We start from the raw sequence: 25,610 nt of genomic DNA on the forward strand, positions 1-25,610 counted from the left end.
CAGGGATCTGAAGGATTTAGTGAGAAGCTATTCTTAAGACAAAGAATGAATTTACTGTCTCAGATGTCCAACACCCCGATAGACTGCTTGTTTCAGGTTTGGATTACATGAATATTATGTCAGCTCTGAGAAATGGCCAGAAAACTACTTTCCGTTCTAAGAAAGTTGAGAGCCCTTGTAACAGCTCAATGTTTTGAAGGTTCCACCTGCCTTAAAATATATTTTAATCTTTCCATGATTTTGCTTTTGTTTTAGAGTGAGTGAAAGAGATGTCCAGTTCCCTCCCAGTTTAGCTTTTATTGGATATTTCAATTATTGATGGTTGAAACAGACCAGGTAGTTGGTTTTGCACAGCCAACAACATGTCCATTCAGAGCCTGTATATTAGGATTAAGAGTTGGGAGAAAATGCTGGCTGGTTAGATGACAATATTATAATTTTATTAAATTTATATCCTATCCTTCCTCTCTAATGAGCCCAGGGCAGCAAACATGCCAATTACCGTATTTTTCGCCCTATAAGACGCACTTCCCCCCCTCCAAAAATGAAGGGGAAATGTGTGTGCGTCCTATGGGGCGAATGCAGGCTTTCGCTGAAGCCTGGAGAGCGAAGGGGGTCGGTGCGCACCGACCCCTCTCGCTCTCCAGGCTTCAGGAAGCTATCCGCTAGCCGTGGGAGACCCAGCTCTCCCAGGGCTAGCGGAGAGCTTGCCGGCACCCAGAAGCTTGGGGCGTTCTGAGCTCTGCACGCCCCAAGCTTCGGGATTAGCGCAGCGCTCCGCTAGCCCTGGGAGAGCCGCGCGGCTCTCCCACGGCTAGCGGAGACCTTGCCGGCACCCAGAAGCTTGGGGCGCGCTGAGCTCCACACGCCCCAAGCTTTGGGATTAGCGCAGCGCTCCGCTAGCCGTGCAGCTCTCCCACGGCTAGCGGAAACCTTGCTAGCACCCAGAAGCTTGGGGCGCACTGAGCTCTGCACGCCCCAAGCTTCGGGCTTAGCACAGCGCACCTGGGGGGAAATAATTCCCCCCCTTATTTCCCCCCCAAAAAACTAGGTGCGTCCTATGGGCTGGTTCGTCCTATGGGGCGAAAAATACGGTATAAAACGACACAATAAAAATGTCTAAAAATAGTTAAAAACAAAACTTACCAATGATCTCAGGGTTGCCAGGATATTTCAGCCATCAAAATGATCAAGTAGGCTGTGGCCAAGCTGCTCCAGGATGATATGGGGTATCTAGACCTACTTCAGTTTGGCTTCTGGACAGTGTTTAGGATTGAAATAACATTGGCTGATCCATTTTTGCCATGATGTAGAGAGGAAGAGTGTGACCCAGTTGATTCTGCTGGACTTTTCAGAGGCATCTGATATTACCAGTTGTGGCACCTTTTTAGGATGGGCCATGGTTCTGCTTCTATGTTGTATTCCAGAAGATGATGCTGGGAGACCTATGTAGATCTAGGTTTCTATAATGTATGAATCCACCCCAATTCATATTCACCTTTCTGCTGCCTTCTCCTGCACCCCACTTCCATCTGTTTGGTTCTGAATTTGGCGCCAGTGTCTGTCTCACTTTTTGCCCTTCTTTGCAGCATGTTGCTTCAGGCAACCAGGAAGAAGCAGAGCGCTTGTTAAGCCAAGGGGACAACGATAAGGACACTGTGCAAAAAATGTGCCATCCACTCTGTTTCTGTGATAAGTGTGAGAAGCTGGTTTCTGGGTAAGGGTTGTGTTTTCAAAGTTTTCCAGACTTTTTCCAAGCAGAATTGGGAACTATGTTGCTAGTGAGTTGGTTGAGACGTAATCCTAAACTATGGTTTGTGCTAACTGCAGTGTAGATGCCAAACAATGGTTTGTGTGGTTCCTTCCCCCAATCCCCGTAGAATCTCTGAATTCTCTCCCAAGCAGCAACCTCTGAGGGCAAAGCAACATCCCCATGTTGCTCCAAGGAGCCCAAACCATGATTTATCAATTTAGATGCAAAGTCAAGGCAACAGTTTGCCAAGCCGTAGGTGAACCAGGTTTACATCCTGCTTTGGTGATGGCAGACAATATTTCAGGCAATCAACTACCATGAATGTTTGGCGGTGAGTGAGGGGAATTTAAAGTGGTTGGCTTTTCTACTCACCTTAACTGCAAGGTGAGCAAAGCGGTTTATAAAGCTTTATTTCCCTCCCATGACCTTTTCTAACAGCAAAACAGCTTTGCTGACTATTCAGACTGTAGCTTTCCTGCTTCAGCCTTGTTCCTCGGACGAAATTTCCCTGGGAGCAGCACTTCATCATGGCACAGTGTTGTTCCCAGGTACACCCTCAGGAAAAAAAAGATTTCTGCCGCCATCACAGCAGCTATTCAGTAAACAAGAGCTCTGTAAGGTAGATTGGTATTATTATTCCATTACACGGGTGGGAGGAACTGAGGCGAAGAGAACAGTTGCTAGCGAGTTCAGCGTTGAGACCAGATTCAGCTGGTGACCTTACGACAAGCCATGCAAGGCAGCTCACTTGTCGACATGTTCTTTGGTGATTTTAAACAAGGCAGCTGTGTGAAACATACACTGTCCTTTGCTTGCCCATGTTCTGTTTGTTGATGATGACTTTTTTTACTTTAAGGAAGCTGAACGATCCTTCCATTGTGACACCGTTTTCTAGAGATGACCGGGGATTCACTCCGCTTCATATAGCTGCAATATGTGGTAAGCGCTGCAGTTCATTCGTGGACTATGGCAGAAGTTTTCTGATTCCCCACCCTCTACAAACATTGTCTTCCGAGGAGTCCCTGAGCATCTGTTACAGACCCTCCCTTCACCTGGTACGTTGCACAGGATTCTCAGGTGTTCTCGAAGGTTCACCTACAGCAGCCACCAGGCTTGGGGACCCTCCCGTATAAACTGAGCATGAGCGTAATGATGCATCCAGCGTACACTTACAACTTCAAATTGCAATTGAAGAACGCACTTGTCTTTTGTCCCCTGTTCTGATCTTCTCATGGAGAAGAGACCTTTTGTCCATGGCAGACCCACATGATTCAACCACTGGCATTACAAGTTAAAACTATCAGAGAGTGGGTGAATGGAAACACCTCTGCTTGAGAGCCACTACTAGTCAGAAAACACAGTTCTGGGCTACTAGCTTGATTTGTTATAAAGCCGTTTGCTTACAACTACTACTACTACTACTACTACTACTACTACTACTGGTTAGCCTTCCAAGGGTTTCAGGGGTACTCTGGGGCACAGTTAGAAAGCTATTAGAATTCCACTCAAAGTCTGGAGTGGATTTGAACATCTGCCCAGCACAAATCTTGCTACAAGGAGATCATTTGCTCTACAGAACCAAACTGCAGTATACAGACCTAACTGTAAGTCTGTATGGCTTTGGTTATTCCAGATGGGAGCTGGTGGCCAGATTATCTTGCTTTTTGGCTTGATTTGATTTGTTATGTGTCTGTGCCGCTTTTCACTCAAACGAATCCCAAAGTGGCTTACAAACAATAAATAATAATAACATGATAGAACATAATAGAACATCATGAATTCAGCCTAGATCATATATAGAATAATTAACAAATCGTCAGTGAAACAATTACAATCCATAAAACACTTGGTAGCAAAACAGCAACTAAAGAACAGGCTAAACATCACAAATAAAAGTCGTATTATATGATTAACAAATCAACACAGCTTTTATATTCTATGAAAATAATATTAACAAAATATCAACCAAAAAATAAAATAAGTGCTGTTAAGTTCATACACACACTCTCCACACCCACAGGTAGCAGTGGGGTGGGTTGGCCTTGATAACTTTTGGCCTCCAAATTCCTGACTCTGTAATTCTATTTCTTGGGGAGCTTCCCCTGAAGGCCTTTTCTGCAGCATCAAATACCGTATTTTTCGCTCTATAAGACGCCCAGACCACAAGACGCACCTAGTTTTCGGAGCAGGAAAACAACAAAAAAAAAAATATTCTGAATCTCAGAAGCCAGAACAGCAAGAGGGATCGCTGCGCAGTGAAAGCAGCAATCCCTCTTGCTCTTCTGGCTTCTGGGATAGCTGCGCAGCCTGCATTCGCTCCATAAGACGCACACACATTTCCCCTTACTTTTTAGGAGGGAAAAAGTGAGTCTTACAGAGCAAAAAATACGGTATATTGCTGCAGCATCCACCTGCTATGTGTAGACCACTGATTTGAGAATTTGCAGCCAAGTTCACTGGTTTTTGGGGGTTACACTTAGTTACCTCTTCTTTTCCCAACGTAGGATGACTTTTCTGTGTACTTATAATATGCACTCGCAGCAATTCGTTACTGGGCTCTCTCCAGAGTTGAGATTGATTCATTCATTATTGCTGGAAAGACCCCTGCCAAGCTGTGACCTAGAACAGTAATGTGCCAACAAGCTGAGGGGCGTCTTATCACCACGAGCAAATGCTAAGTTGCCTGTCATATGGCGCCTGCAAATGCCAGGAGAGGCAGCAGATTGTTCAGTTCCCAGTTTGACCCAGAGGGTGACACTTCCTTTTCTCACTGTGAGATGCTGACATTTTGAGTCTGAGGAGCTATATACCTTTCTCCACAGGGCAAGCATCTTTAATTGACTTGCTGGTCTCCAAAGGAGCCATTGTCAATGCGACGGATTATCACGGATCAACGCCACTTCACCTCGCCTGTCAGAAAGGATACCAGAATGTTACCGTAAGCACAGATCTTACGTAATAATAACAACATTTTATGTACCTTTCAGTCCAGTATTGCTTGTAGATTGAAAGCAATGGCTTGGCCGTTTGCTGATGACAGGAACGGTGGCTTTTTGAAGGTCCCCCCCCATGAACGCTGTTTTTTTAAAAAAATATACCGTATTTTTCGCTCTATAAGACGCACCAGACCACAAGACGCACCTAGTTTTTGGAGGAGGAAAACAAGAAAAAAAATATTCTGAATCTCAGAAGCCAGAACAGCAAGAATGATTGCTGCGCAGTGAAAGCAGCAATCCCTCTTGCTGTTCTGGCTTCTGGGATAGCTGCGCAGCCTGCATTCGCTCCATAAGACGCACACACATTTCCCCTTACTTTTTAGGTGGGAAAAAGTGAGTCTTATAGAGCAAAAAATACGGTATATAAAGATATTTATATACGGCTATATCATAAAAAATATACCACTACAGTTTGCAACAATATGGCTTCTCCATATGTTGTTTGACTTCAGTTCCCATCAGCTCCCACAAAATACTGACCATCTGGAGGGCCTATAATATTTCTTTAAACAGCAAATAATAATAATAATAATAATAATAATAATAATAATAATAATAATCGTGAATGAAGTAGAAATCCTCCACTGCTTCCTCTGGAGGAGACAATTTGATGCTGACAGATTTGGCTCTGAAAAAAGTTTCAGACATTATGAAATTAGTCTTGTTTAAACACACACACACACACACACACACAGAGAGAGAGAGAGAGAGAGAGAGAGAGAGAGAGAGAGAGAGAGAAGAGAGAGAGAGAGAGAGAAGGTGCATGGGATCCAGTGTAGTTTAGGGCTTGGAGTGTTAGACTTGGGCCAGGGAATGCTGGATTAACATCCATTTCCTGTCCATGAAGCTGCCTGGTTGACCTCAGGGAAGTCAGGATCTCTTGGCAGGATTGTGAGAAAACTGTCAGGCAGAGCTCAGTGGAAGAAGAGTGGGTGAAACATGTGAAAGTCAAAGGATTTGGTCAGGCCCACTTTATGAGCTGTGTGCTGTATGTATGTCAGTCAGCTGAGAATAATGTATGTGAAGTGATTTGATTGCTTGAAATTTGCTGGATCAGTGCTAAATGTTACTGCTTCAAGCTCTTTGATACCCGGGAAAGAAGGAATCCTTCATTAGATTTGACATCATGCATTAATTCAGCCCAAGGATGCATTTTGATCTGCAAGTCTCCCCTACAGTGCTGGAGCCTGAGCCTTCCTTGTACACTATTGTTTTGTATCACAGTGTTTAGTGAGTGAAATAATATCCGAGCAGCTTGGGCATGACTCTGAATTGGTTTTAAGCAGCTCATGATAAGAAGTACCGTATTTTTTGCACCATAACACTCACTTTTTTCCTCCTAGAAAGTAAGGGGAAATGTCTGTGCGTGTTATGGAGGGAATGCCTACGGGTGGCATGCCTACGGATTTTCCTCCTCTAAAAACTAGATGCGTGTTATGGTCGGGTGCGTGTTATAGAGCGAAAAATACGGTATTTATACAGTCAGGAATTTGGCCACAATGGTAACAGCATCAGATGTCAAGGAAATGAACATATGTCTGACTTTTAGAAGACATCTGAAGGCAGCCCTGTATGGGGAGATCTTAGAATGTTTGAGGTTTTTTGTGTTTTAATACTTAGTTGGGAAACACCCAGAGTGGCTGTGGTAACCCAGTCAGATGGGCGGCATTTATTATTATTATTGTTGTTGTTGTTGTTGTTGTTGTTGTTGTTGTTGTTGTTATTATTATTATTATTATTATTATTATTATTATTATTATTTCTCAAGCCATTAAGGCTTGGCTGCTTCTAAGTAGAAGAGATGCATGTGAGTTATTCCTTTTGCACAGAAACTGAAAGGAGCCACAATAGGATTTATTCCCCCTCCCCCTCTCCCCGGCTCTTTATACCATCATCAACTCTTATTTTGTATGCCACTTTCCCACAAAAGTGTGCCCAAAGGTGCTCACAACATATCAAGTGAACAAGTATAACAGTTCAGCCATCAGATTTCATCCCAAACATATGCAAGTTAGAAACAGAATTTTTGGGACTCAATTTGACACATTTGTATGGCCTTAACTGTACCGTAGCTTCTTCCACTTACTAGAGCTGCTACTGCTAACCCACTGAAATGTGTGCATGCCACATAAAAACGTAGCTTGGTTTTTTCCTTTTTCAGCTTCTTCTCCTGCACTATAAGGCGAGTACAGAAGTCCAAGACAATAACGGCAACACACCCCTGCATTTAGCTTGCACTTACGGCCATGAAGATGTAAGTAGTTCGCAGCAACATGTTCAGGGTACCTATAACACCAGGGTACCTATAACCAGTTAGGTGGACTTTAGCCCCATGGAAAACAAGGGCACTTAAAGTGATTTCAAAGGGGCTTAACTTAGTCTGGATGCAGCCTCACACTTTAATTTTTATTTCATTTCTGAACTTGTAATCCTCCAGCCTTTTCAGAATGATCCTTGAGGGTTAGAAACTGGAGCCCATCGAGAGAGTCCTTTCTTTTGTAACAACTTTGTTAGAGCTTTGGAGTCATTCATGGAACATTCCTCTGTGTCACTGTCTTACCTTGTGGAGAGTAAATTGGGGTAAACTGTGGAGAGTAAATCTGGGGTAAATTGTACTGCCCTGTATAGTTGACAGTGTGACCTTCCTGATTCTGCCAATCTGTTCTTGGATGAAAAGAGGTTACAGATTGTGGAGTAAACGAGGTTCCCCCATTCAAATAGTCATAACAAGGCAATTCAATTGTCCTTTTTTCTATTTGGGAGAAGGGAGTAGCCTTATGCTGTTGGGCTGCCATGTTTATAGGAATGACATACAGATGCCATTTACACATAGTATGCACATATTGTTATGGGTTGGCTCCAACTAAGTCATACTCAAAATAAGCCCATTGAAATCAACATACCTAAATAAGTCAGCGAACTTAAGTCCATTGATTTCATGTGGGTCTAGTATATGATTTAGTCAGATACAACTTGTGCAATGTAATGTGCAGATTAGCAGTGGGCTGCGTGGTAGAAACACCTGCTTTGCATGCAGAAGGTCCCAGGTTCAGTCCCCAACAGCATTTCCAGGTAGGGTTGAGAGAGACAACCATGACTTGTGTGTCGTGGCTAATTTTATTTTATTTTGCTGTATTTGTATGGCTGCCCAACAACTTACTTTCTCGGAGCGGTTCCCAGAAAATTTAAAGGATAGAGTGTTTAGATGCAGTGTAAAAACAGTGATGAGTAGTATAAGAATGATTTGGTCTGGCAAGATACGATGACAAAATTGCCCTCTGTCCCTAATTCTGTTGCTTTAGTGATGTGCACCATCACAGCTTTGGTCTTTCTTTTAACTTTCCAGTGTGTCAAGGCTTTAGTCTATTACGACGTTCACTCTTGTAAATTAGACATTGGCAACGAGAAAGGAGACACTCCTCTTCACATAGCTGCTCGCTGGGGTTACCAAGGGATCATTGAAGTGCTGCTTCAGAATGGAGCCAACCCAAATATTCAGAACCGGATGAAAGAGACTCCTGTGCAGTGCGCATTAAATTCTACGGTACTTCTTAGATACAACTTCTTTTTTTAAAAAAACAACAACCCCAAATGTCTTATATGTTTTTAAATGTTGCTTAATTACAAAGAAGCAATATTGGCCAGGGCAGTTAAAAGTAAAATAAAATTCCATTTGCTTTTGGTGGACAAATGCTACTGTTTTATATCTGAGACATCCATGCAGTATGTATTCATTTCTGTGGTCCTCTTAAATTGATCTACTCTATATTTTTTTTTAAGAAAACAAACAAATGTTATTGTGTTTTTTACTTAATTGGAAGGACAGTGGCTAGCCAGGAACTCTTGAAAATACTTTTTGCTTGTTTTTGACAGGGGAGGGTTGCAGTTCTACTCCCAAAGTGCCTGAGAGGCAAGATGAATCTTCCTGATTGGGATGCTCTCTGATCTGCCTTTATATATCATTGCTAATGTCATGCTTGCCTTCTGATGAGTAAATTTCTCTGGAGAGATGGAGTTGCAACTTGCCTCTTCATGAATGTTTGATCTTTCTGCTTGCAGATTTTGTCCTTAATGGAACTGAACTACCTTGCATTTGAAAGAGGGCAGAGTGCTTCTCAGGTAACCTGCAAACCCTTCCTTAGCGTAATGGTATTCAGCTGATCAACTGCTGTGATAACGGCGATGCTGCCAACTCTTCCTCCTTTTGTTTTCTTTGCTGGTTCCACTAGTCCCCAGCCAGATCTTCTCAGGGTTGTGAGGACTCCATCAGCCAAATATCGTCCATCTCCAGTTTATCTTCAGCAACAGCTAGACAAGAAGAAGCAAAATCTAGTTATAAAGAGGTAAGTTGATGAAGCATTGGGCAATGAGGAGCACGGTAGAAATCTAAGGGGCCAGGGCCATTCCTGTTTTCGCCTCCGCTCATAATAGTGGAACTTGAGTGTCATCCCATGAAGCTGATTAGCAGGAGATTCAGGACAAACAAAAGGATGTACCACTTCGCACACGTCACACTTTCTGACATTCAGTGTAACAAGATGTGAAGGCCACTTGATTAGACGGCTTTGAAAAGAAGAGTACATGCATTTTATGGAGGAGGGTGAGATCTGTCAATGGCTACTAGCCATGATGACTATATGCAGCCTCTGATTTTGGAGATATTATGGGAAGAGACCATCACTCTGCTTTCAGATGGTCCCAGAGTCAGCCATTGGCAGCAGTGATTAGAGCAGCCTTCACCAGCCAGGTGCCCCCCAGCCCAAATGTTTTGGATTACAGCTCCCATCAGCTGGCTGGGGCAAATAGGAATTATAGTCCACAACATCTGGAGGGAGCCAGGTTGGCAAAGGTTGGACTGGAGGTCTGGTACAGTGTGCAGAGGGTCAGGCTAGAACTGGGTCCGATCTCTGGCATCTCCATATTCAACAGAAAGAAACAGGTAGCAGGTGACATGAAAGACTTCTTTCCTGAAAATGCTGGAGAACTACTGCTGGTCAGAATAGAGAATACTGAGCTAAATGGATGGAGAGTCTGAGCCAGTGTAAGGCAAAACGTTGATGCTCTGTCCCCATCATTACTGTCTCAGGACTACCTTTGAATTTTGATCTGTCTGTGTGAGATACCTTTAGGTCGCAATGGCTTATCCTGTTGTGGGTTCAGACCAGCCAAAAGTTGCTGTTCTGTAAATGAGAAATCATGCATGTATAAAAAAGTCATTCAGTGCGAGATTGAGGATCGCTTCCTTTGTGCTTTGCTTCTCCTCCTCTTTTCGCCTTTAAGATATGAACTTGTCACCCTCAAGAGGCTGAGGCTTCAGTTCAAGTCAGGGAAAAGAGATTACCTGCGTCTTAGACCTTTTAGCTTCTGGAGCTCACGTCATCTTTGTTTAATCCAAAATCAGTTCACTCCCATTTGCCACAATTTGTTGCACTTGCCTCTTATTGACTAAGAAAGTGGTTTCTGATTGGGGGGGGGATTGTGCCTGATCCTGTATTTTAAGACAAGAATGACTTCTAAATTTAAAATGATGGTTTTTGTTTTGCTGGAGAATCTTAGTTTTCTGTGAAGATGTCAGAGTTTGACAACCTTTGTTTCTGTCAACAGATTAATGCCCCCACCCCCACATTAGAGGCCACATGCCATTGGTGGATGATTGTCAGAGCCAGATACAAGTATTCTGGATTAACTAATCTAGAATAAAGATAGCCTTTCTTCTGTTTTCACTGTGGCTACCTCAGATTAGAATTCCCAATCCTATGTATGTCTGCTCATAAAGTAAACCCGACTGAGTTTGATGGTTTATTCTCAAATGAGCATGCAGAAGAATTTGTTCTGGAAAGTGAGTGAAAGTAATTTCTTTTTTACTTTAGTGTGCTATGCATACATATATGGCAGTAGTTGGCCAATTTGTTCCTACAGGGGAAAACTCCCACTTGTTCTGAGACCATATAGAAAGAAGGGGAAAAACACCTTAAAAGCCAGGAAAAGCAAGGAGGAAACTAAGAGGAATCAGCTCAACTCTCATGGGATGGAAGGATGGGGTAGCTTCAGAAGGTATCAGGAACTGCCTCAAGTGAGGTTGGGGGGGATGCATGTTGCTCACTTGTGATTCATTCAGAGCCCCCCTTGGCTAGACATGGTCACTCTCTGTTTCCTGCTTGCAAGATGGAAAGAAGAGCCGAATTTACAAAATGATCACTAGACCCCTTCCTACGATTGTTTACAAGGACAAGGAGATGTTTGGCCTGAGGAAGGATGTGAGTGCCACATCACATGCAGTTTGATGGGAGGCTTCCATCCTATTTGGCGAACTGATTCTCTGGGTGTAGATGCTTTTGTAGCCCAAAAAGCAACTCCTAGGCACAAGAGGAAGTATCAGCAAGGTTGAGAGAACCCAAATATAGTAGTACAACTAAACATTTTTTTTTCTTCTGGCTGTGTTCATTACATAGGTGGAGAAGCTTTTAAGAGCAGTTGCTGATGGAGACCTTGAAATGGTAAGATCTCTTATACTTTGTGCTACCCTGTTTGCATGTATTTATGGCACTTTATAAGGTAGAGATTTCCACGAGCATAACAGTAAGAGTGTGCAGCTGCTAAAGGTGACCAAACAGTGACATGCTTTTATTCCCATAATGGGAGTGTCTGGAAATCACATCCTCCCGTGGGGCCAACCTGGACCATATCTTCCTGCGTAAGCCACCTGTTATCTTCAGTGGGTGGGGAAAGCAAAACAGCCCACTGAGAGGAACAAACAGGTTCACTTCCTTTAAGGAGCTACCTTCGTGCCACAAGAATAATAATTTATTATTTGTACCCCACCCATCTGGCTGGGTTTCCCCAGCAACTCTGGGTGGCTTCCAACAAAGATTAAAAATACATCAAAGTGTCACACATTACAAACTTCCCTGAACAGGGCTGCCTTCAGATGTTTTCTAAATGTCAGGTAGTTGTTTATCTCTTTGACATCTGATGGGAGGGCGCTCCACAGGACGGGCGCCACTACCGAGAAGGCCCTCTGCCTGGTTCCCTGTAGCTTTGCTGTGACAACGGAAGCATGACCCCATTAGCAGGAAGAGCCCAGAGGTCCCGTGAAAGGCTGGAAGCCTGAGGCAGAATTGGGCCAGTTGCTGCATGCAGCAGTCTGTTGCTGCTGAGAACAAGTAGGAAAATCGGGACACCCTTTCACTCCTTCCCCCCTGTTTCTGAGGCCCAGGTGAGAAAAGCTCAGAGGACCAGGGGGTCAGACCAGACTGTGGATGCTGCCTCTCATTACTGACAGGATGGGCAGAGCCCCAACAAATCACAGGGGTTTGTTACATTTGTAGTGGGGGCTACAACAGGGGCATTAAAACAATGCCCCTTAGTTAAAGGACTGCTGGCAATGGAGCTTTGCACTTAAGGGAACACTTCTGCATACATAACACATTTCCTCCCATTTGTTTTTGAAGCAGCTTCCTGTTTTGCCATGCTCACTCTGATTGCAGGAGTAACGTGTGTGTTTTTTTAATTAAAAAAGATTTAAAAGCTTGGTGCCTCTTGTGTTGCTGTGAAATCCTATAATCAGCCATTTACGCACATTATAGAATATTCAACATCTCAGAGAGGCAGTCTTGGTTCCTCTGAGACCTTAAATGCCAGGATTAGAGAAGGCTGCACCTCCTTTGAACACTCTGGGTCTTCATCTAAAATGCATTAGAATTAAATGCACAGCACTAGACTGCCTCGTAGTGCATTCTGTATTGATTTAACTGTTGAAGAGTGTATATCCATGTGTAGGAAGAGCATGTGGCAAGTCCCCTGCTGGGACTGAATGGCTTCAGAATGCAGGTGGCAAAATCGTATGGTTGAATGCTCCCCCATATCAAAAATTCCCTTCTCGTCGGAAACTGGCATGCAAGGGAGAAGGAATATGTCTTAACCTTCTATCCTGGATGTGTTGCAGACATCACCATCCTGCTCTGTGCTACAAACACAAAACCATTATGCAGGTAGCGTGTATTTTTCAAATGTGGCTTTTCCTTTGAATATAAATTGAGGCAGAGAGGGGGAATAGATCCCCACCTCCCACATTTCTGTGTGTTTCAAAGAGTAAAAGGAAAGTCTGCAACTCAAAAGAAATACTGATGGATTAATCATTATATTTTTACTTGGATAATTGATCAGTTTTCAGTTTGCATATGGGTGATTAACAATACAGTGGTACCTCTACTTATGAACGCGATCCGTTTTGGGGTGCCATTCGCACGCTGAACAGTCCGTAAGTGGAGCGCCACTACTGCACATGCGCGAAGCGCGATACAGCGCTTCTGCATGTGCGTGCATGGTGAACTCAGAAGTAGACACTTCTGGGTTTGCCGCGTTCGTAACCTGAAAAGTGGCAATGTGAAGCACACGTAACACGAGGTATGACTGTACTTCTGAAGCAAGAAGCATATGTCCTTTGCTTTTAGATTATGAAATTGTATTGCAGCTGGCATCCTCTTAGAAGAGGCATTACCCTTCTGCATGTGAGAAGAGAGAATGGCTCTTTTAGGATGGTGCTTGCCATTTGTAGTTTTCATAAGCTCTTGAATTAAAAAGAAGCCTGTATAGTATATTCCAACAGTGAATTCCTTCTCCAATGACTGAACATGCTCAATGACAATGAATTGCTGGCTGATTCTTGGTGGGTGTTTGGGAGGGGGACTGGCAAATTGAGGAGAGGGAGTGCAATGGAGTGTCCTGGAAAAGGGCACAGAACTTGAACTCGACACAACAACATTTTGTTGTAGGTTCCACATGAATGCATTTGTGGGTGGGTTTTTAGCTATCCATCCATCCTGCTGCCAGTTTCCTCCCTTGGTTGATCTAAATTAAGTAGTGCAGTCCAGATGTGCCTTTCATAGATGCAATACCTGTGCTACCTTCTTAGATATTCATATCCATGAGTAACTTTTCTCATGAGTAGTCCTAAGAGGGAGGTTGGGCTATGTTTTTTCCTCAAATAGTAGTATCAGCTTTGAACAAAAAGTCATGGCAATTTTAAAACTGCCAACAAACACATTTTTTTGGGGTAATGACTTACAGAAATGTAAAAGCAACTGGGGTTGTTTTGATCTGTAATACCTCGTTTTCCATACAGCAGCAGCAGCAGCCTTGCTGCTTCCATCCTATAATTTGCAATATTTACTGTCTCCTATGATGACTGAAAACTGCCTGAGCCCTGCTATCTTTTTCTCCAGAAGCCTTTTAAAATGGTGACAAGCAGCAGTTGACAGTAAGGCAAATTATACCATTGTATGTTTGAAGATTTCTTCATTTTTAAAATAAAAAAAATAAGAAAGTCTTGTGAAGCTGTATTCAGATATCATACCAAGCCATTCCTAAGTCAGCACTGGAAGCTGTGCCTTTGAATTGGGCTCACCATGGTTTGGCATAATGTTTGAATTGATAAATCAGTGATGGGCATGGAGCCCATGCCTTGCATTCAAAAGGTCTCTGGTTTGATTCCTAGCACTTCCAGGTAGCAAGGAGATGAGAACAGCCTGAGAGCTGTTGCCAGACAGAGTTTAGGCTAGATGGAGCAATAGTTTTATGCAGGAGAAGGCACCTTCATAGGATCATTGCTGAAAGGGTCAGCCAGTGTAGTAGTAGTAGTAATAGTTATTATTTATTTATTTATTTATTTATTCATTCATTCATTCATTCATACATACATACCACACCCATCTGGCTGGGTTTCCCCAGCCACTCTGGGTGGCTCCCAGCAGAATATTAAAAGCACAATAAAACATCAAACATTAAAAACTTCCCTAAACTTCCCTGCCTGCAGATGTCTTCTAAAAGTCAGATAGTTGTTTATTTCCTTGACATCTGATGGGAGGGCGCTCCACAGGGCGGGTGTCACTACCGAGAAGGCCCTCTGCCTGATTCCCTATAACTTCTCTTCTCGCAGTGATTGAACCGCCAGAAGACCCTCGGCGCTGGACCTCAGTGTCTGGGCTGAACAATGGGGGTGGAGACGCTCTTTCAGGACTGAGGCCGTTTAGGGCTTTAAAGGTCAGCACCAACACTTTGAATTGTGCCTGGAAACGTACTGGGAGCCAATGTAGGTCTTTCAGGAACGGTGTTATTTGGTCTCGGTGGCCACTCCCAGTCACCAGTCTAGCTGCTGCATCCTGGATTAATTGCAGTTTCTGAGTCACCTTCCAAGGTAGCCCCACGTAGAGCGCATTGCAGTAGTCCAAGCGGGAGATAACCAGAGCATGCACCACTCTGGCAAGACAGTCCGCGGGCAGATAAGGTCTCAGCCTGCGTACCGGATGGAGTTGGTAGACAGCTGCCCTGGACACAGAATTGACCTGTGCCTCCATGGACAGCTGTGAGTCCAAAATGACTCCCAGGCTGCGCACCTGGTCCTTCAGGGGTACAATTATCCCATTCAGGGGTAAAAAGAAAAATGCCTCTTTACCCTGGCTTTTGACACTTGTGTGTCTGAAAAATATACCTCTCCTTTTTTCTGTGATTGCAAGTTGTTTTAAAAAGTTTTTAATATTGTGTTTTAATGTTGTAACCCGCCTTGGGACCTTAGGGTGAATAATATTTTACTATATATCATAATCTCTAGGGAGTGAGAAGCTATGTAGAATCAAGTTCCACAGCAAGAAGCATCCTTCTAATTGCATGTTTTAATGCACTCCTTCTTGCTCTGAAAGCATTCAGAGTGTGTTACTTGGTGAGATCAGATTACAGCAGCTCCATGGGATACTTAACACGTGCACCTATTTTAAAATGCATTTAACCTTTTGACCAAAATCCTTCCTTAATCCATTGTCATTGGAAACAGATACATTTGAGACAGCGTGATTAAACTTTGGTAAGGCACTGATTCGAAACTTCGGGAGGGAATGTTTTGGGAAGCTGTGGCAAACTAATGATTGGTCTGCTAGACTCCTTGTTGTTCAAGGTTGGGTGATAAATGTGTGCAGCTGAAGAAAGGAGTTTGTGGGGATGATCAGTCTTGTTTCTGCCTGTGGGAAGGAGGGGTGGCCGGTGGGGGACCTGTCAGGATAATCTGAGGGATTCCTGAATTCTTGAGGTGGGTGGCTGGTCATTCCCTATTGGAGCCTTGGTCTCAGTATGGAATGGGAAGGGTTATTGCCCCTATACTCTTTCCAGCACTGCAGGGTCTGTAATGCTTTCTGGTGTAGGGAAGATCAGACCGCTGGAATGCACACAGTTGATGTTTTGCAGTGAACACAACTGAGCAGAAGTGAAAGCACCCCACTGTGCCGACTCTGTGGTGGTGAGGGAGGTGGAAAGGTCTTACTTCACCTCCTTTGTTGCGTCCTCATGGTGTTGTCCAGTTTAGCTGTTTTGTTGGGATCTGTCTTGGAAGAAAGTGGAGTGGAATCCTCGGCTGTCTGCTGTGATGGATTTACCCAAGGTTAGCTGAACCATAAAGAAGGCCGATCGCCAAAGAATTGATGCTTTTGAATTGGTGCTGGAGGAGACTCTTGAGAGTCCCATGGACTGCAAGAAGATCAAACCTATCCTGAGTGTTCACTGGAAGGACAGATCCTGAAGCTGAGGCTCCAATACTTTGGCCACCTCGTGAGAAGAGAAGTCTCCCTGGAAAAGACCCTGATGCTGGGAAAGATGGAGGGCAGAAGGAGAAGGGGACGACAGAGGACGAAATGGTTGGACAGTGTTCTCGAAGCTACCAGCATGAGTTTGACCAAACTGCGGGAGGCAGTGGAAGACAGGAGTGCCTGGCGTGCTCTGGTCCATGGGGTCACACAGAGTCGAACATGACTAAACAACAAGAACAGCTGTTTACCCAGGTGTTTTGAGGTGGCTGGTTACAGTCCATTGTTGCTTGCTTAGACTTTGTTACCTGCTGATTTTATAGTTTTACATGACTTTTAAAAAATAATAATTTATATACCACCTTTTGTTTCAAGAAAAAAAAAAATACACGGGTTGTTCACAAACAAATGGAAGCCGGCAGCAAAATAACAAGGATAAAAGCAGCTTATTAAAAATAGTAATAATTAAAATACAGTACATGGTAAAATAAATTCATCAAGAACATTAAAACACCTGTTATTTAAAATGTATAATGAGTGAGCCCATTAAAACCCCATAACATCAGTTGAAGCAGAAGATTCAAGTCAGGAGACATAGGGGGTGCTTATCTCCAGGTGTGTCTTCAAGAATGCCAGCACCGGTGAGTCCAGGTATGTGCCCCACCCCATGCTCAATTGATAGAGCAAAGTGAGAAATAAATAAACAAGTAGGAACTCAAGTGGAGGGCTGTGCCTGGTTCCTGGGCTGTTGATTCCCACCTAGAAGAGGAGGCAGTGGCAGTAAGGAGGAAGAGGGGGGCAGACTCAAAAGAAGGCTCCCCACCAAGATTATCTTGCCCAAAGTCCCACTTCCACCCCCACAAAGACAACTTGCCCAAGCCTACGTATGCATTAATTGATGGCAGAAAGACAAGAAATGACAAACATATTCTATTTTCTTTCTTGAGAAAAGTCAGCGTTCTTGTCTCTTTGATTAAAAATCAACTGTGGTTGAGGTTGGGTTTTTGTTTTTTTTAAGTGGAATAAAGGCTGTTCAAGGAAGCACCTTGGTATATTCTGGCCCAAAGCCCTCCATTTAATCTTCAGCAATCCTGGCTAAAAGGATTTGAGAGGCCTTGGGCTGAGGTGAGCGTCAAAGACTCGATTAAGTGTGAGGAAGTCATTTCTAATTTACATCATGGTTCCTTGGGAAACTGGTCTGCAGTTGACTTGTGGGAAGTGAAATGTTAGATTTCCTTTATCTTATCTTTCTGAGAAAGTAACAGGAGACTTTGGATGATGTCCTACTGAAGTGATAACAGGCCTACCGGTAAGGTCAAGTAGGCTGGAAGGAGCAAGAGGGCAGGGCCTTTTCAGTGGTGCCCCCCCCAGCTCTAGTTATGCTATTCCCACTGGATTGTGCCTACCTGGTCTCTTCTGCACAAGTCTCTATCAATTACCTATTCCAGATTGCTTTTTTCTTACCCGGTTTTAATTGCTGTTGGTTTTTGAAACACAATGATCTGTTTTATGCTGACCTGTTTGAAATGTTTCTAAGATACTAGTTTTTGTATATCTTTCAAGATCTCTTTGGTGAATTTCTGTGCAGTCTATAATGTACTATACGAGATGCCTGAGAAGGGCTAGGCAGGCTTCCTCAACCTCGGCCCTCCAGATGTTTTGAGACTACAATTCCCATCATCCCTGACCACTGGTCCTGCTAGCTAGGGATCATGGGAGTTGTAGTCCAACAACATCTGCAGGGTCGAGTTTGAGGAAGCCTGGGCTAGAGCAACCTAAAGCAAGGGCTGTGTGTTGAGGGGAGCTGTAGTCCGACAACATCTGGGGAGCCACAGGTTCCCCATCCCCACCTTGAAAGGTGAGCTTAATATACGCTGAGAAATAAAATCAGTAAGTGCCAATTTCCAGAATAATCGGCATATCGATGTCTGAATTAAAATGCTGCCTATGGGGCAGGGGGAGTGCCATAATTTCAGTATTCCTCCATGCAGGCAAAACAACAATACTTCACATAGAAAATGAGATATCCAAGCAGAAAGGGCTCAAGCTTGGTTGTCTCTATGACATGGTAGTTTTCTTTGTGTAGTGATTATTTTTCATGAGGGCGCATTCATGTGAGCGTCTCTCTGTCATCAGATGTAGTTCAGTTCAGGGTTTACCACCCCAAGGGTTCCTCTCCCAAAAGAAAAGAAATACATTTTAAAAAAGGGGACACTGATTTGCATGAAACATGCACATGCTAAGTTGTTAATGCAGATTTAGAAACAATTGCTACAATTTTGAATAGAAATACAATCCATCTTACCATAGTGAGGGAGATTGCAGCCAGCTGAGCTGTTTGCTTGCTCAGGCTGCTCCTCCTCCTCTGGTTTAAACCAGAGTTTGACCAGTCAGCCTTTCTAACAGAGGACTGTTCTCTGTAACGTAGGACACTGGCCACCCTACCCGCCCCAGTGAGAATAAGGCCTACAATTCTGACTCTAGAACGGCCTTCGTTTCTTAACAGGTGCGCTATCTTTTGGAATGGGCGGAAGACGATCTAGAGGAACCCGAAGAAGCCGGCAGCAGCGTGGAGAAGCTGGAGTTCTGCCACCCCTTGTGCCAGTGTTCCAGATGTGGCCCTGTGCAAAAGGTCTGCCCGTCTTCCTCCTGCCCAGACCTGTCATTCATTCTGCCCAGCTCTGAAACATCCTCCGCCCCTTGTCCTTATCAGAGTTCACGACCTCCTGAGATGAAGCTGCTCTCCTGGGTAATCAGGCTCCTGAAAGGATTGAGCAGCCGCTCAGGAGAAGCTTGTTTTCCTCTGGAAGAGGCAGGGAGGGGGAGAAAACTTTGCACTTTGTCCTCAACTCACCTTCCTCTTAGGGGTGGAGGAAGGGGGTGCGGTGGGGGCGGGCTGCCCCAGGTGTCACCACTGAGGGGGGTGACAAAATGCCAGGTGGCACTCACCTGGGAGTGACGCGATGGGTTGAGCGCGTGCAGGCTCCACACTGCCCAAATAGTCCGCCCGCTGCCTCACCCTCAGTTGTAGGGCAGCTGAGTGGGAAGAGGCAGGCAGGCTCCTCGGAGGCCCAGCAGAGTGTCCTGCCCTGGCTCGCCCCGCCCCACGGGCGCCTGGCAATGCCCCTGGGCACAGGGGTTGCGCAGTGCCCCAGGCACCCAATCGGCTTGCTTCGCCACTGCTTCCTCTCCCTGTGGACAATTTCCCTGTCTTGGCATTGCACTCCTCTTCCAGGAGTCTTTGCCTGTGGGAAAGTAAACAAGTAACAAGGCCTCTGCTCTCGATTTCCCAGCTGCTGCTTTCTCCCTTGCTAACCAAATGGAATCAGAGAACTGTAGAATTGGAAGGGACCCCAAGGGTCATCTAGTCCAACCCCTTGCAGTGCAGGAATCTTTTTGCCCAATGTGGGACTCAAACCCATGTCCCTGAGATTAAGAGTCTCATGTTCTGCCAACTAAGCTATGAAAATCATACAGCAATGGTTGTGATGTTTTAGATTGTAAACCTATGTGCAAGCCCTGTCTAGTTTGGGTTTGTTTGTTTTTTAAATGTGCATAGTAGTTTAAGGCACTTAATGCTACTACTGCTACTTAATAAATCACTGTTCATAATAATGGTGAGTTTACACCAATACATTTGCATCATCTCAGCACACAAATAGCACTCTGAAGTTTCCAAGGCAGCGCTGAATTCCAGGCGGTGGCTGCCGTGGGATGTTTGCTTGCTTGTCAGCTGAGTAGGCTCTGATGGAATTTCCCTTTCTTCCTCCCGATAGAAACTCTTCCGAGTTCCCTCCAACGGCCTAGGAGTGAACATCACCAACCAAGAGGGCCTGACGCCACTGCACGTGGCCTCGCTCCATGGACATGCGGACTTGGTCTCCCTCTTACTGAAGCACGGAGCCAACCTGGAGGCAAAGGATGCTCACCACGCGACACCTCTCCACCTCGCCAGCCAGAACGGGCACTTTCAGGTAAGGGTTGCAGCAGGGAAGTCTCCTCTTCGACCTTACTTATTTATATACCGCTGTATCATTAAAATATATCACAGTGGCTTATAACAATACAAAAACATACAGTAAACTCATAAAAAGAAGACCATTGCAGGGGATGCATACTTAATTGCTTGTATATTTTGCCTGGCGAAATAGAAGAGTTTTCAGCAGGCATTTTAAAGCTTGCAGACAAGGTGCCTGCTGAATCTGTGCTGGCAGGATATTCCACAGCAGACCTCCACTGTTGGAGGCAGTAAAAGCTGCTGAATACCAGTTGCTGGAAACCTCAGGAGGGAAGAGCACTCTTTTGCTTGGGTTTTGCCTGCGGGCTTCCCATTAGAGACATCTGGTCGACCACCATGAGAACAAAGGGGTGCCCTTTGGCCTGATCCAGCAAGGCTCTTCCACCCACCCAATTTTGTTTCCACTTTTGCACACCTTGGGATTTGCCCAAGTCCATGATAGCTCCCTTTGAGTGTATGGATGGGGCCAGGCACAAGATGAGCAACTGCACTCACTATGCCGATAATAATCTTGCTTGCGCCTGTGCTTTACAAGGCATTAATGTGAGTTGGTTTCGTCTAAAGAAAGAAAGATTGAGAAAATGCAGGGGACTTGAACCCTTTTACTTCAGGTTTTTGCGTGTGTTGAAACTGTTCAAAGCTGCCATGGTAACACTTCTTTCCTTTTTTCCACAGGTGGTAAAGTGCCTGATAGAGTATAAAGCTAAACAAAATAAAAAGGACATTTATGGAAACACTCCTTTAATTTATGCCTGCTTGAATGGCTATCTAGAGATAGCGGCCTTTTTGTTAGAGGTAAGGGACCTTTGGGTATTTTCATATTTTCCTTCCTTTCTTTCTTTTGACTGTGGTATTTATTTTTCATATTCAGTCATCATGAGGTGGCAGATCTGGCAACATTCCAAATAGCAGAGGACTTTTCATCATACTCTGCTCTTAATCTCAGCATTTTGAGAGTACATTTTAAAGGATGGGTTGCCCTAAAGCAGAGGTTTTCAACCTTTTTGGGTCCATGGCTCCCTTGACCAACTAACTTCTTTCTGCAGCACCCCTGTAGGGCTCAGGAGCCCAATTATATCAACCTTTGCCCGCAGAGCTGGCAGCCTCTCACCCTTTTTCAAACACCTTCCCTTGTGGAGTGTTCCCTCAGCCTCCTCCCCTCTCCTTGGGAGGCTTCTGGGTGGCTGCAGCTGCCACTCCTGGTCTCTGAGCTGCCCTCCCCCCCCCCCCACCAAAGAGAAGTGCCTCCTCACACTGCCCAACAGGGGCCTGGGAAGCACCCCCTGGCCAGCCCCAGAGGCACCATTCACCTGCGGAGCTTGTAGCCAGAGCTGCTGCAACAAACATCTGTGCAAGCCTTTGGGAAGCAGAGACACAAGAGGGCATCAGAGGAGGGAGGGAAGGAAAGACGCCAGTGTTGCCCATGGCACACTGGTTGAAAACCACTGCCCTAAAGTATGATTGGGGAAGCTCCGTCCCTCCCCATCATCATTGAGTGACCAGGTTGACTAGGGTTGATGGGAAAGGGAGTTCACAGTTGCCTGGAGGACCACAGCTTCTCCATCCCTTCCATAAGAGAAAAGTGGGGGAAATCTAAGCTTCATGCTGGCATTCATTTGTATAAACTTGCCCTTAGTTATATTAAATGTCAGTTACAGATCAGCTACTGCAGATGAACTCACCTTATCATGTGAGCATAGTGGGCTGGGATTCAGAGCGGAAGGAAAATAGATTATTGTGCAGCTATGCAAATGCTTCTGCAAGAGCTGTGCATGGGTGCACTTAGCGCAGAAGCAGCTGGATTACATAGCACTCCCCAGGCATCCTGTTGTGCAATAGCACATTTGGATGTAGTTTCACATTTCTTCTGTATCTGGAAGAGCATCTTTAGATTCAGCTCGCTGGTCTGGTTCAGGCATAATGGGAACTGTGGTTTCCTGTTGTGAAGAACTCTGCCCCCCTTCAATTGCAGCTACAATGAAGCGCTGGCCTCCAGTTTGAAACAAGCCACAGTTCAGAACTGTGGTTTATTTAAAAGCAGAAGTGAAAGCTGACGGTCTCCTCCTTGTGGCAGCAAAGAGGAAGAAAAGGAAGAAGGCAAGTTCACGGCTCCTGCAGGTTCATTGACATAATGGTAAACTCAGTGGTTTCCCATTTTGTCTGAACCAGGCTGCTACTTTTCAATGGAAAGCACAGTGGGATGAATGGATTGCTTAATCATTGCCTTTCTGTTGATAGCATGAAATGAGAGAGTAGATCTGTCCTTGTCAATTTGTTACATTAAAACACATATTTCCATATTGGAAGAGCCATTGTGGACTGACTTGAGACCTAGATTCAAATATCACATTTAACCCATGAAGCTCATGGGTGGACCTTACTCTGAGCCAACCTCACAGGGTTGATGTGAGGATAAAATGGGGGCGGGAGGGAAATGTATGTCACCTTCAGCTTCTTGGATGAAAAGTAGGATGTAAATAAGACGAAGAATTTGAGAGGGGGACCGTCTTGTATTGACAGAGCAGATACGTTTCATGCAGGTTCAATCCCTGCCATCTAAAGTTTAAGAGGATCAGATGGGAGACAGGAAAGATCCTCTGCCACAGACCCCCAACAGATAACATAGTAAAAGTTGATGCAACTTCCTCATCGGTACCATTTTGAGATACTGAAAGAAGTATGAGAACTTGCCGTTTCCGTGTGACCTCCTTTCAGTATCATCGCTTGAATGTCCTTTGCCATCCTTTCTTTCCCTTCAGAACGGGGCCTCGGTTAACCTGTCCAACAACCAAGGCAACACACCGCTCCATAAAGCTGTGATCGGGAGCTACGAGCCTTTGGTGCGGCTCCTGCTGCAGCACGGTGCATCAGCACATGCACGGAACAACAGACAGTGCACGCCCCGTGACTACGCTGAGCCTGTAAGTGGCCCATTTGTCCACAGGAGGAACTTGCTAGCCCACAAGTACAGTAAGCCTACCAGCCTCTGCCTAGCGGTTATTCATGGACTGATGCATTATCAGCAAGAGATTTCAACGGGGGGTGATTGGCTCCAGCTTTAGCCTGAAGCTATAATTCTCAAGTGACATAGATTAGGGGCTCCCGGACGGTGGTCCGTAGACCACAGCTTTAGTCAGGTGGATTTGGGAGTGTCTGTCAAGGGCACTTGGCCTTTGAGTTCTCTGGAATCCAAATTGTAATACAGGAAAATGTACGAAATAAAAAAGCAGTAAAAACACAATAAAAAAAACATACAGCATCTAGCACAGTGCATTCCAATTGCTATAATGGGCAAACAAAATCATGAAGAGGTCTGGCAAGACCCTCAACATTTTTCAAGTGGTCCATGGGTGGGGGCGGGTGGGGAATTTGGGACCCCCTGACATAGATAACAAAAGTAGGAGTGTGGTAATTGGGAGGAGTAGCTTGCTGATCAATGATTGGTCAGATACTGCAGATCGTTCAACCATTATTTGACTGTAGTAAAATATTCCAAGAATCCAGAATGGTCATGATGCTCTAAAAATGTACCTGCTTCTTTATTATATACCCCAGCCCTTTAAAAACCTGTTTTTACAGTGTTCTGAACCACTGTTAAGTGGCGTTTTCATTTGTTGTGCTGGAAGTTCTTATGCTAGAAAAATGTTATTTTGTTATATGTTAATTGTATTTTACTATTTTTTTGCTGTAAGCCACCTAAACAAAAGTGCTGTTGGGCAGCTTTGTATAATATACCTCCTCTTTTTGTCCCACCTAATTTAAAGAAATCGGGTATCCTTGAGCTGCTGAGGACCGTAGTAACCTCAGAAGAGGGAAGAAAGACTGACTGCAGATCTCACGTGGCTGGGAAGAGCAGGAAAAAAAGTGAGTGTGGCATTTTGACTAGCAGAAATGAATCACACTGGGGGCTGACCTTACTAAGCAGGCGAAGGGCTGGCGGGCTGAGCAGGGCGGGGAAGCTCATTTGCTGCTGTGCCAGATGGAAAGAGTCTCTGCCTTCTCTAGTTGCCTTGATATATGTGTTCTTTTCTGAAGAGCTTTTCCCAAAATCAGGTTAAAAAGGAGCTGTGATGATGGGGGGCAGACCTCTGTTCCACTAGCTGGTGTGGAGAGAGCAGCTTGAAAGGCTTGCTTCTTGTTTTTCTTTCTTCAAATGGCAACATTGATAAGCCTGCAAAGACGTTTACAACTTGCCAGGTAGCTAGAAAAACCACCCCACATCCTGTGGACTAGCCCTGTGGCTTTTTTTTGCTTTTTTGCTTTTTCTTTTTTTTTGCATTGCAGTAGGCTTAGTACATACAGGCAAACTCCTTAGCTTTGGTAATGCAAAGACCGCAGCCCAGCTTGGGACTTAAGGTTCACAAAATTTTAAAAAACAAAAACAGAATGTAGGAAGCTGCCTTATACCAAGTCAGACCATTGGTCCATTTAGCTCCAGGGTCTCAGGTAGAAAAAGGCATCACCCACTACTTCAGATCCTTGTAACTGAATACACTAGGATTGAATCTGGGACGTTCTAATGCAAAGAATGTACTCTACCACTGGGCTATGTCCTTTCCCCAGTGCTGGCAAAACGGCTGCTGTGGCTACTCTGCTCAGTTTTTTTGGGCAAGAACCTAGGAATGTGCTAGGTCTAGCTATTTTCCCATAGCAGATTACAGCTATAACAAAGGCGGCATTTTTTCATCTCCGCCAAGCTAAGCAGTTGGCCCCTTATCTCTCTCGTCCTGACCTAGCCACTGTGATCCATGCGACGGTCACCTCCAGACTGGATTATTGTAACTCGCTCTACGTGGGGCTGCCCTTGAGACTGACCCAGAAACTCCAGCGGGTGCAGAATGCCGCGGCGAGACTCCTTATGGGGTCTTCGCTGCGAGAGCACATTCATCCGGTATTATACCAGCTGCACTGGCTCCCGGTGGAGTACAGGATCAGGTTTAAGGTGCTGGTTTTAACCTTTAAAGCCCTATACGGCCTAGGACCCTCGTACCTACGGGACCGCCTCTCCTGGTATGCCCCACAGAGAAACCTACGGTCGGCAAATAATAACATCCTCAAGGTCCCAGGCCTCAGAGAGGTTAGGCTGGCCTCAACTAGAGCCAGGGCCTTCTCGGCTGCGGCTCCAAACTGGTGGAATGCTCTGTCACAAGAGACTAGGGCCCTGCGGGACCTGACATCTTTCCGCAGGGCCTGCAAGACAGAGTTGTTCCGCCAGGCTTTTGGTCAGGGCGCAGCCTGACTCCCTCCTCTGGCAACCTGCACAGAATTTTGTT

General features: G+C 44.9%; 2 protein-coding genes across 11 annotated transcripts in view; one reads left to right on the plus strand and one right to left on the minus strand.

The window, feature by feature from the left end:
• Positions 1 to 11,636, minus strand: part of TDRD12 (tudor domain containing 12) — a 140,974-nt gene extending 129,338 nt beyond the window's left edge. Inside the window, exon 1 of the mRNA XM_083512505.1 lies at positions 11,627 to 11,636. The gene's annotated coding sequence lies outside the window, so the exon portion shown is untranslated. The remainder of the gene's footprint in view (positions 1 to 11,626) is intronic.
• Positions 1 to 25,610, plus strand: part of ANKRD27 (ankyrin repeat domain 27) — a 78,719-nt gene that overhangs the window by 47,549 nt on the left and 5,560 nt on the right. For all 10 annotated transcript variants that reach the window (XM_083512513.1, XM_083512514.1, XM_083512516.1 and 7 more), the window contains 14 exons: positions 4 to 96; positions 1,590 to 1,717; positions 2,610 to 2,692; positions 4,576 to 4,691; positions 6,911 to 7,003; positions 8,096 to 8,293; positions 8,809 to 8,868; positions 8,979 to 9,092; positions 11,202 to 11,246; positions 18,826 to 18,951; positions 20,096 to 20,293; positions 21,013 to 21,132; positions 23,097 to 23,258; positions 24,102 to 24,201. In XM_083512513.1, the coding sequence (XP_083368639.1) occupies positions 4 to 96; positions 1,590 to 1,717; positions 2,610 to 2,692; positions 4,576 to 4,691; positions 6,911 to 7,003; positions 8,096 to 8,293; positions 8,809 to 8,868; positions 8,979 to 9,092; positions 11,202 to 11,246; positions 18,826 to 18,951; positions 20,096 to 20,293; positions 21,013 to 21,132; positions 23,097 to 23,258; positions 24,102 to 24,201 (1,636 nt within the window). The remainder of the gene's footprint in view (positions 1 to 3; positions 97 to 1,589; positions 1,718 to 2,609; positions 2,693 to 4,575; positions 4,692 to 6,910; positions 7,004 to 8,095; positions 8,294 to 8,808; positions 8,869 to 8,978; positions 9,093 to 11,201; positions 11,247 to 18,825; positions 18,952 to 20,095; positions 20,294 to 21,012; positions 21,133 to 23,096; positions 23,259 to 24,101; positions 24,202 to 25,610) is intronic.

The sequence above is a fragment of the Podarcis liolepis genome (genome assembly GCF_965112155.1).
Source record: "Podarcis liolepis genome assembly, chromosome: 7".
NCBI lineage: Eukaryota > Metazoa > Chordata > Lepidosauria > Squamata > Lacertidae > Podarcis > Podarcis liolepis.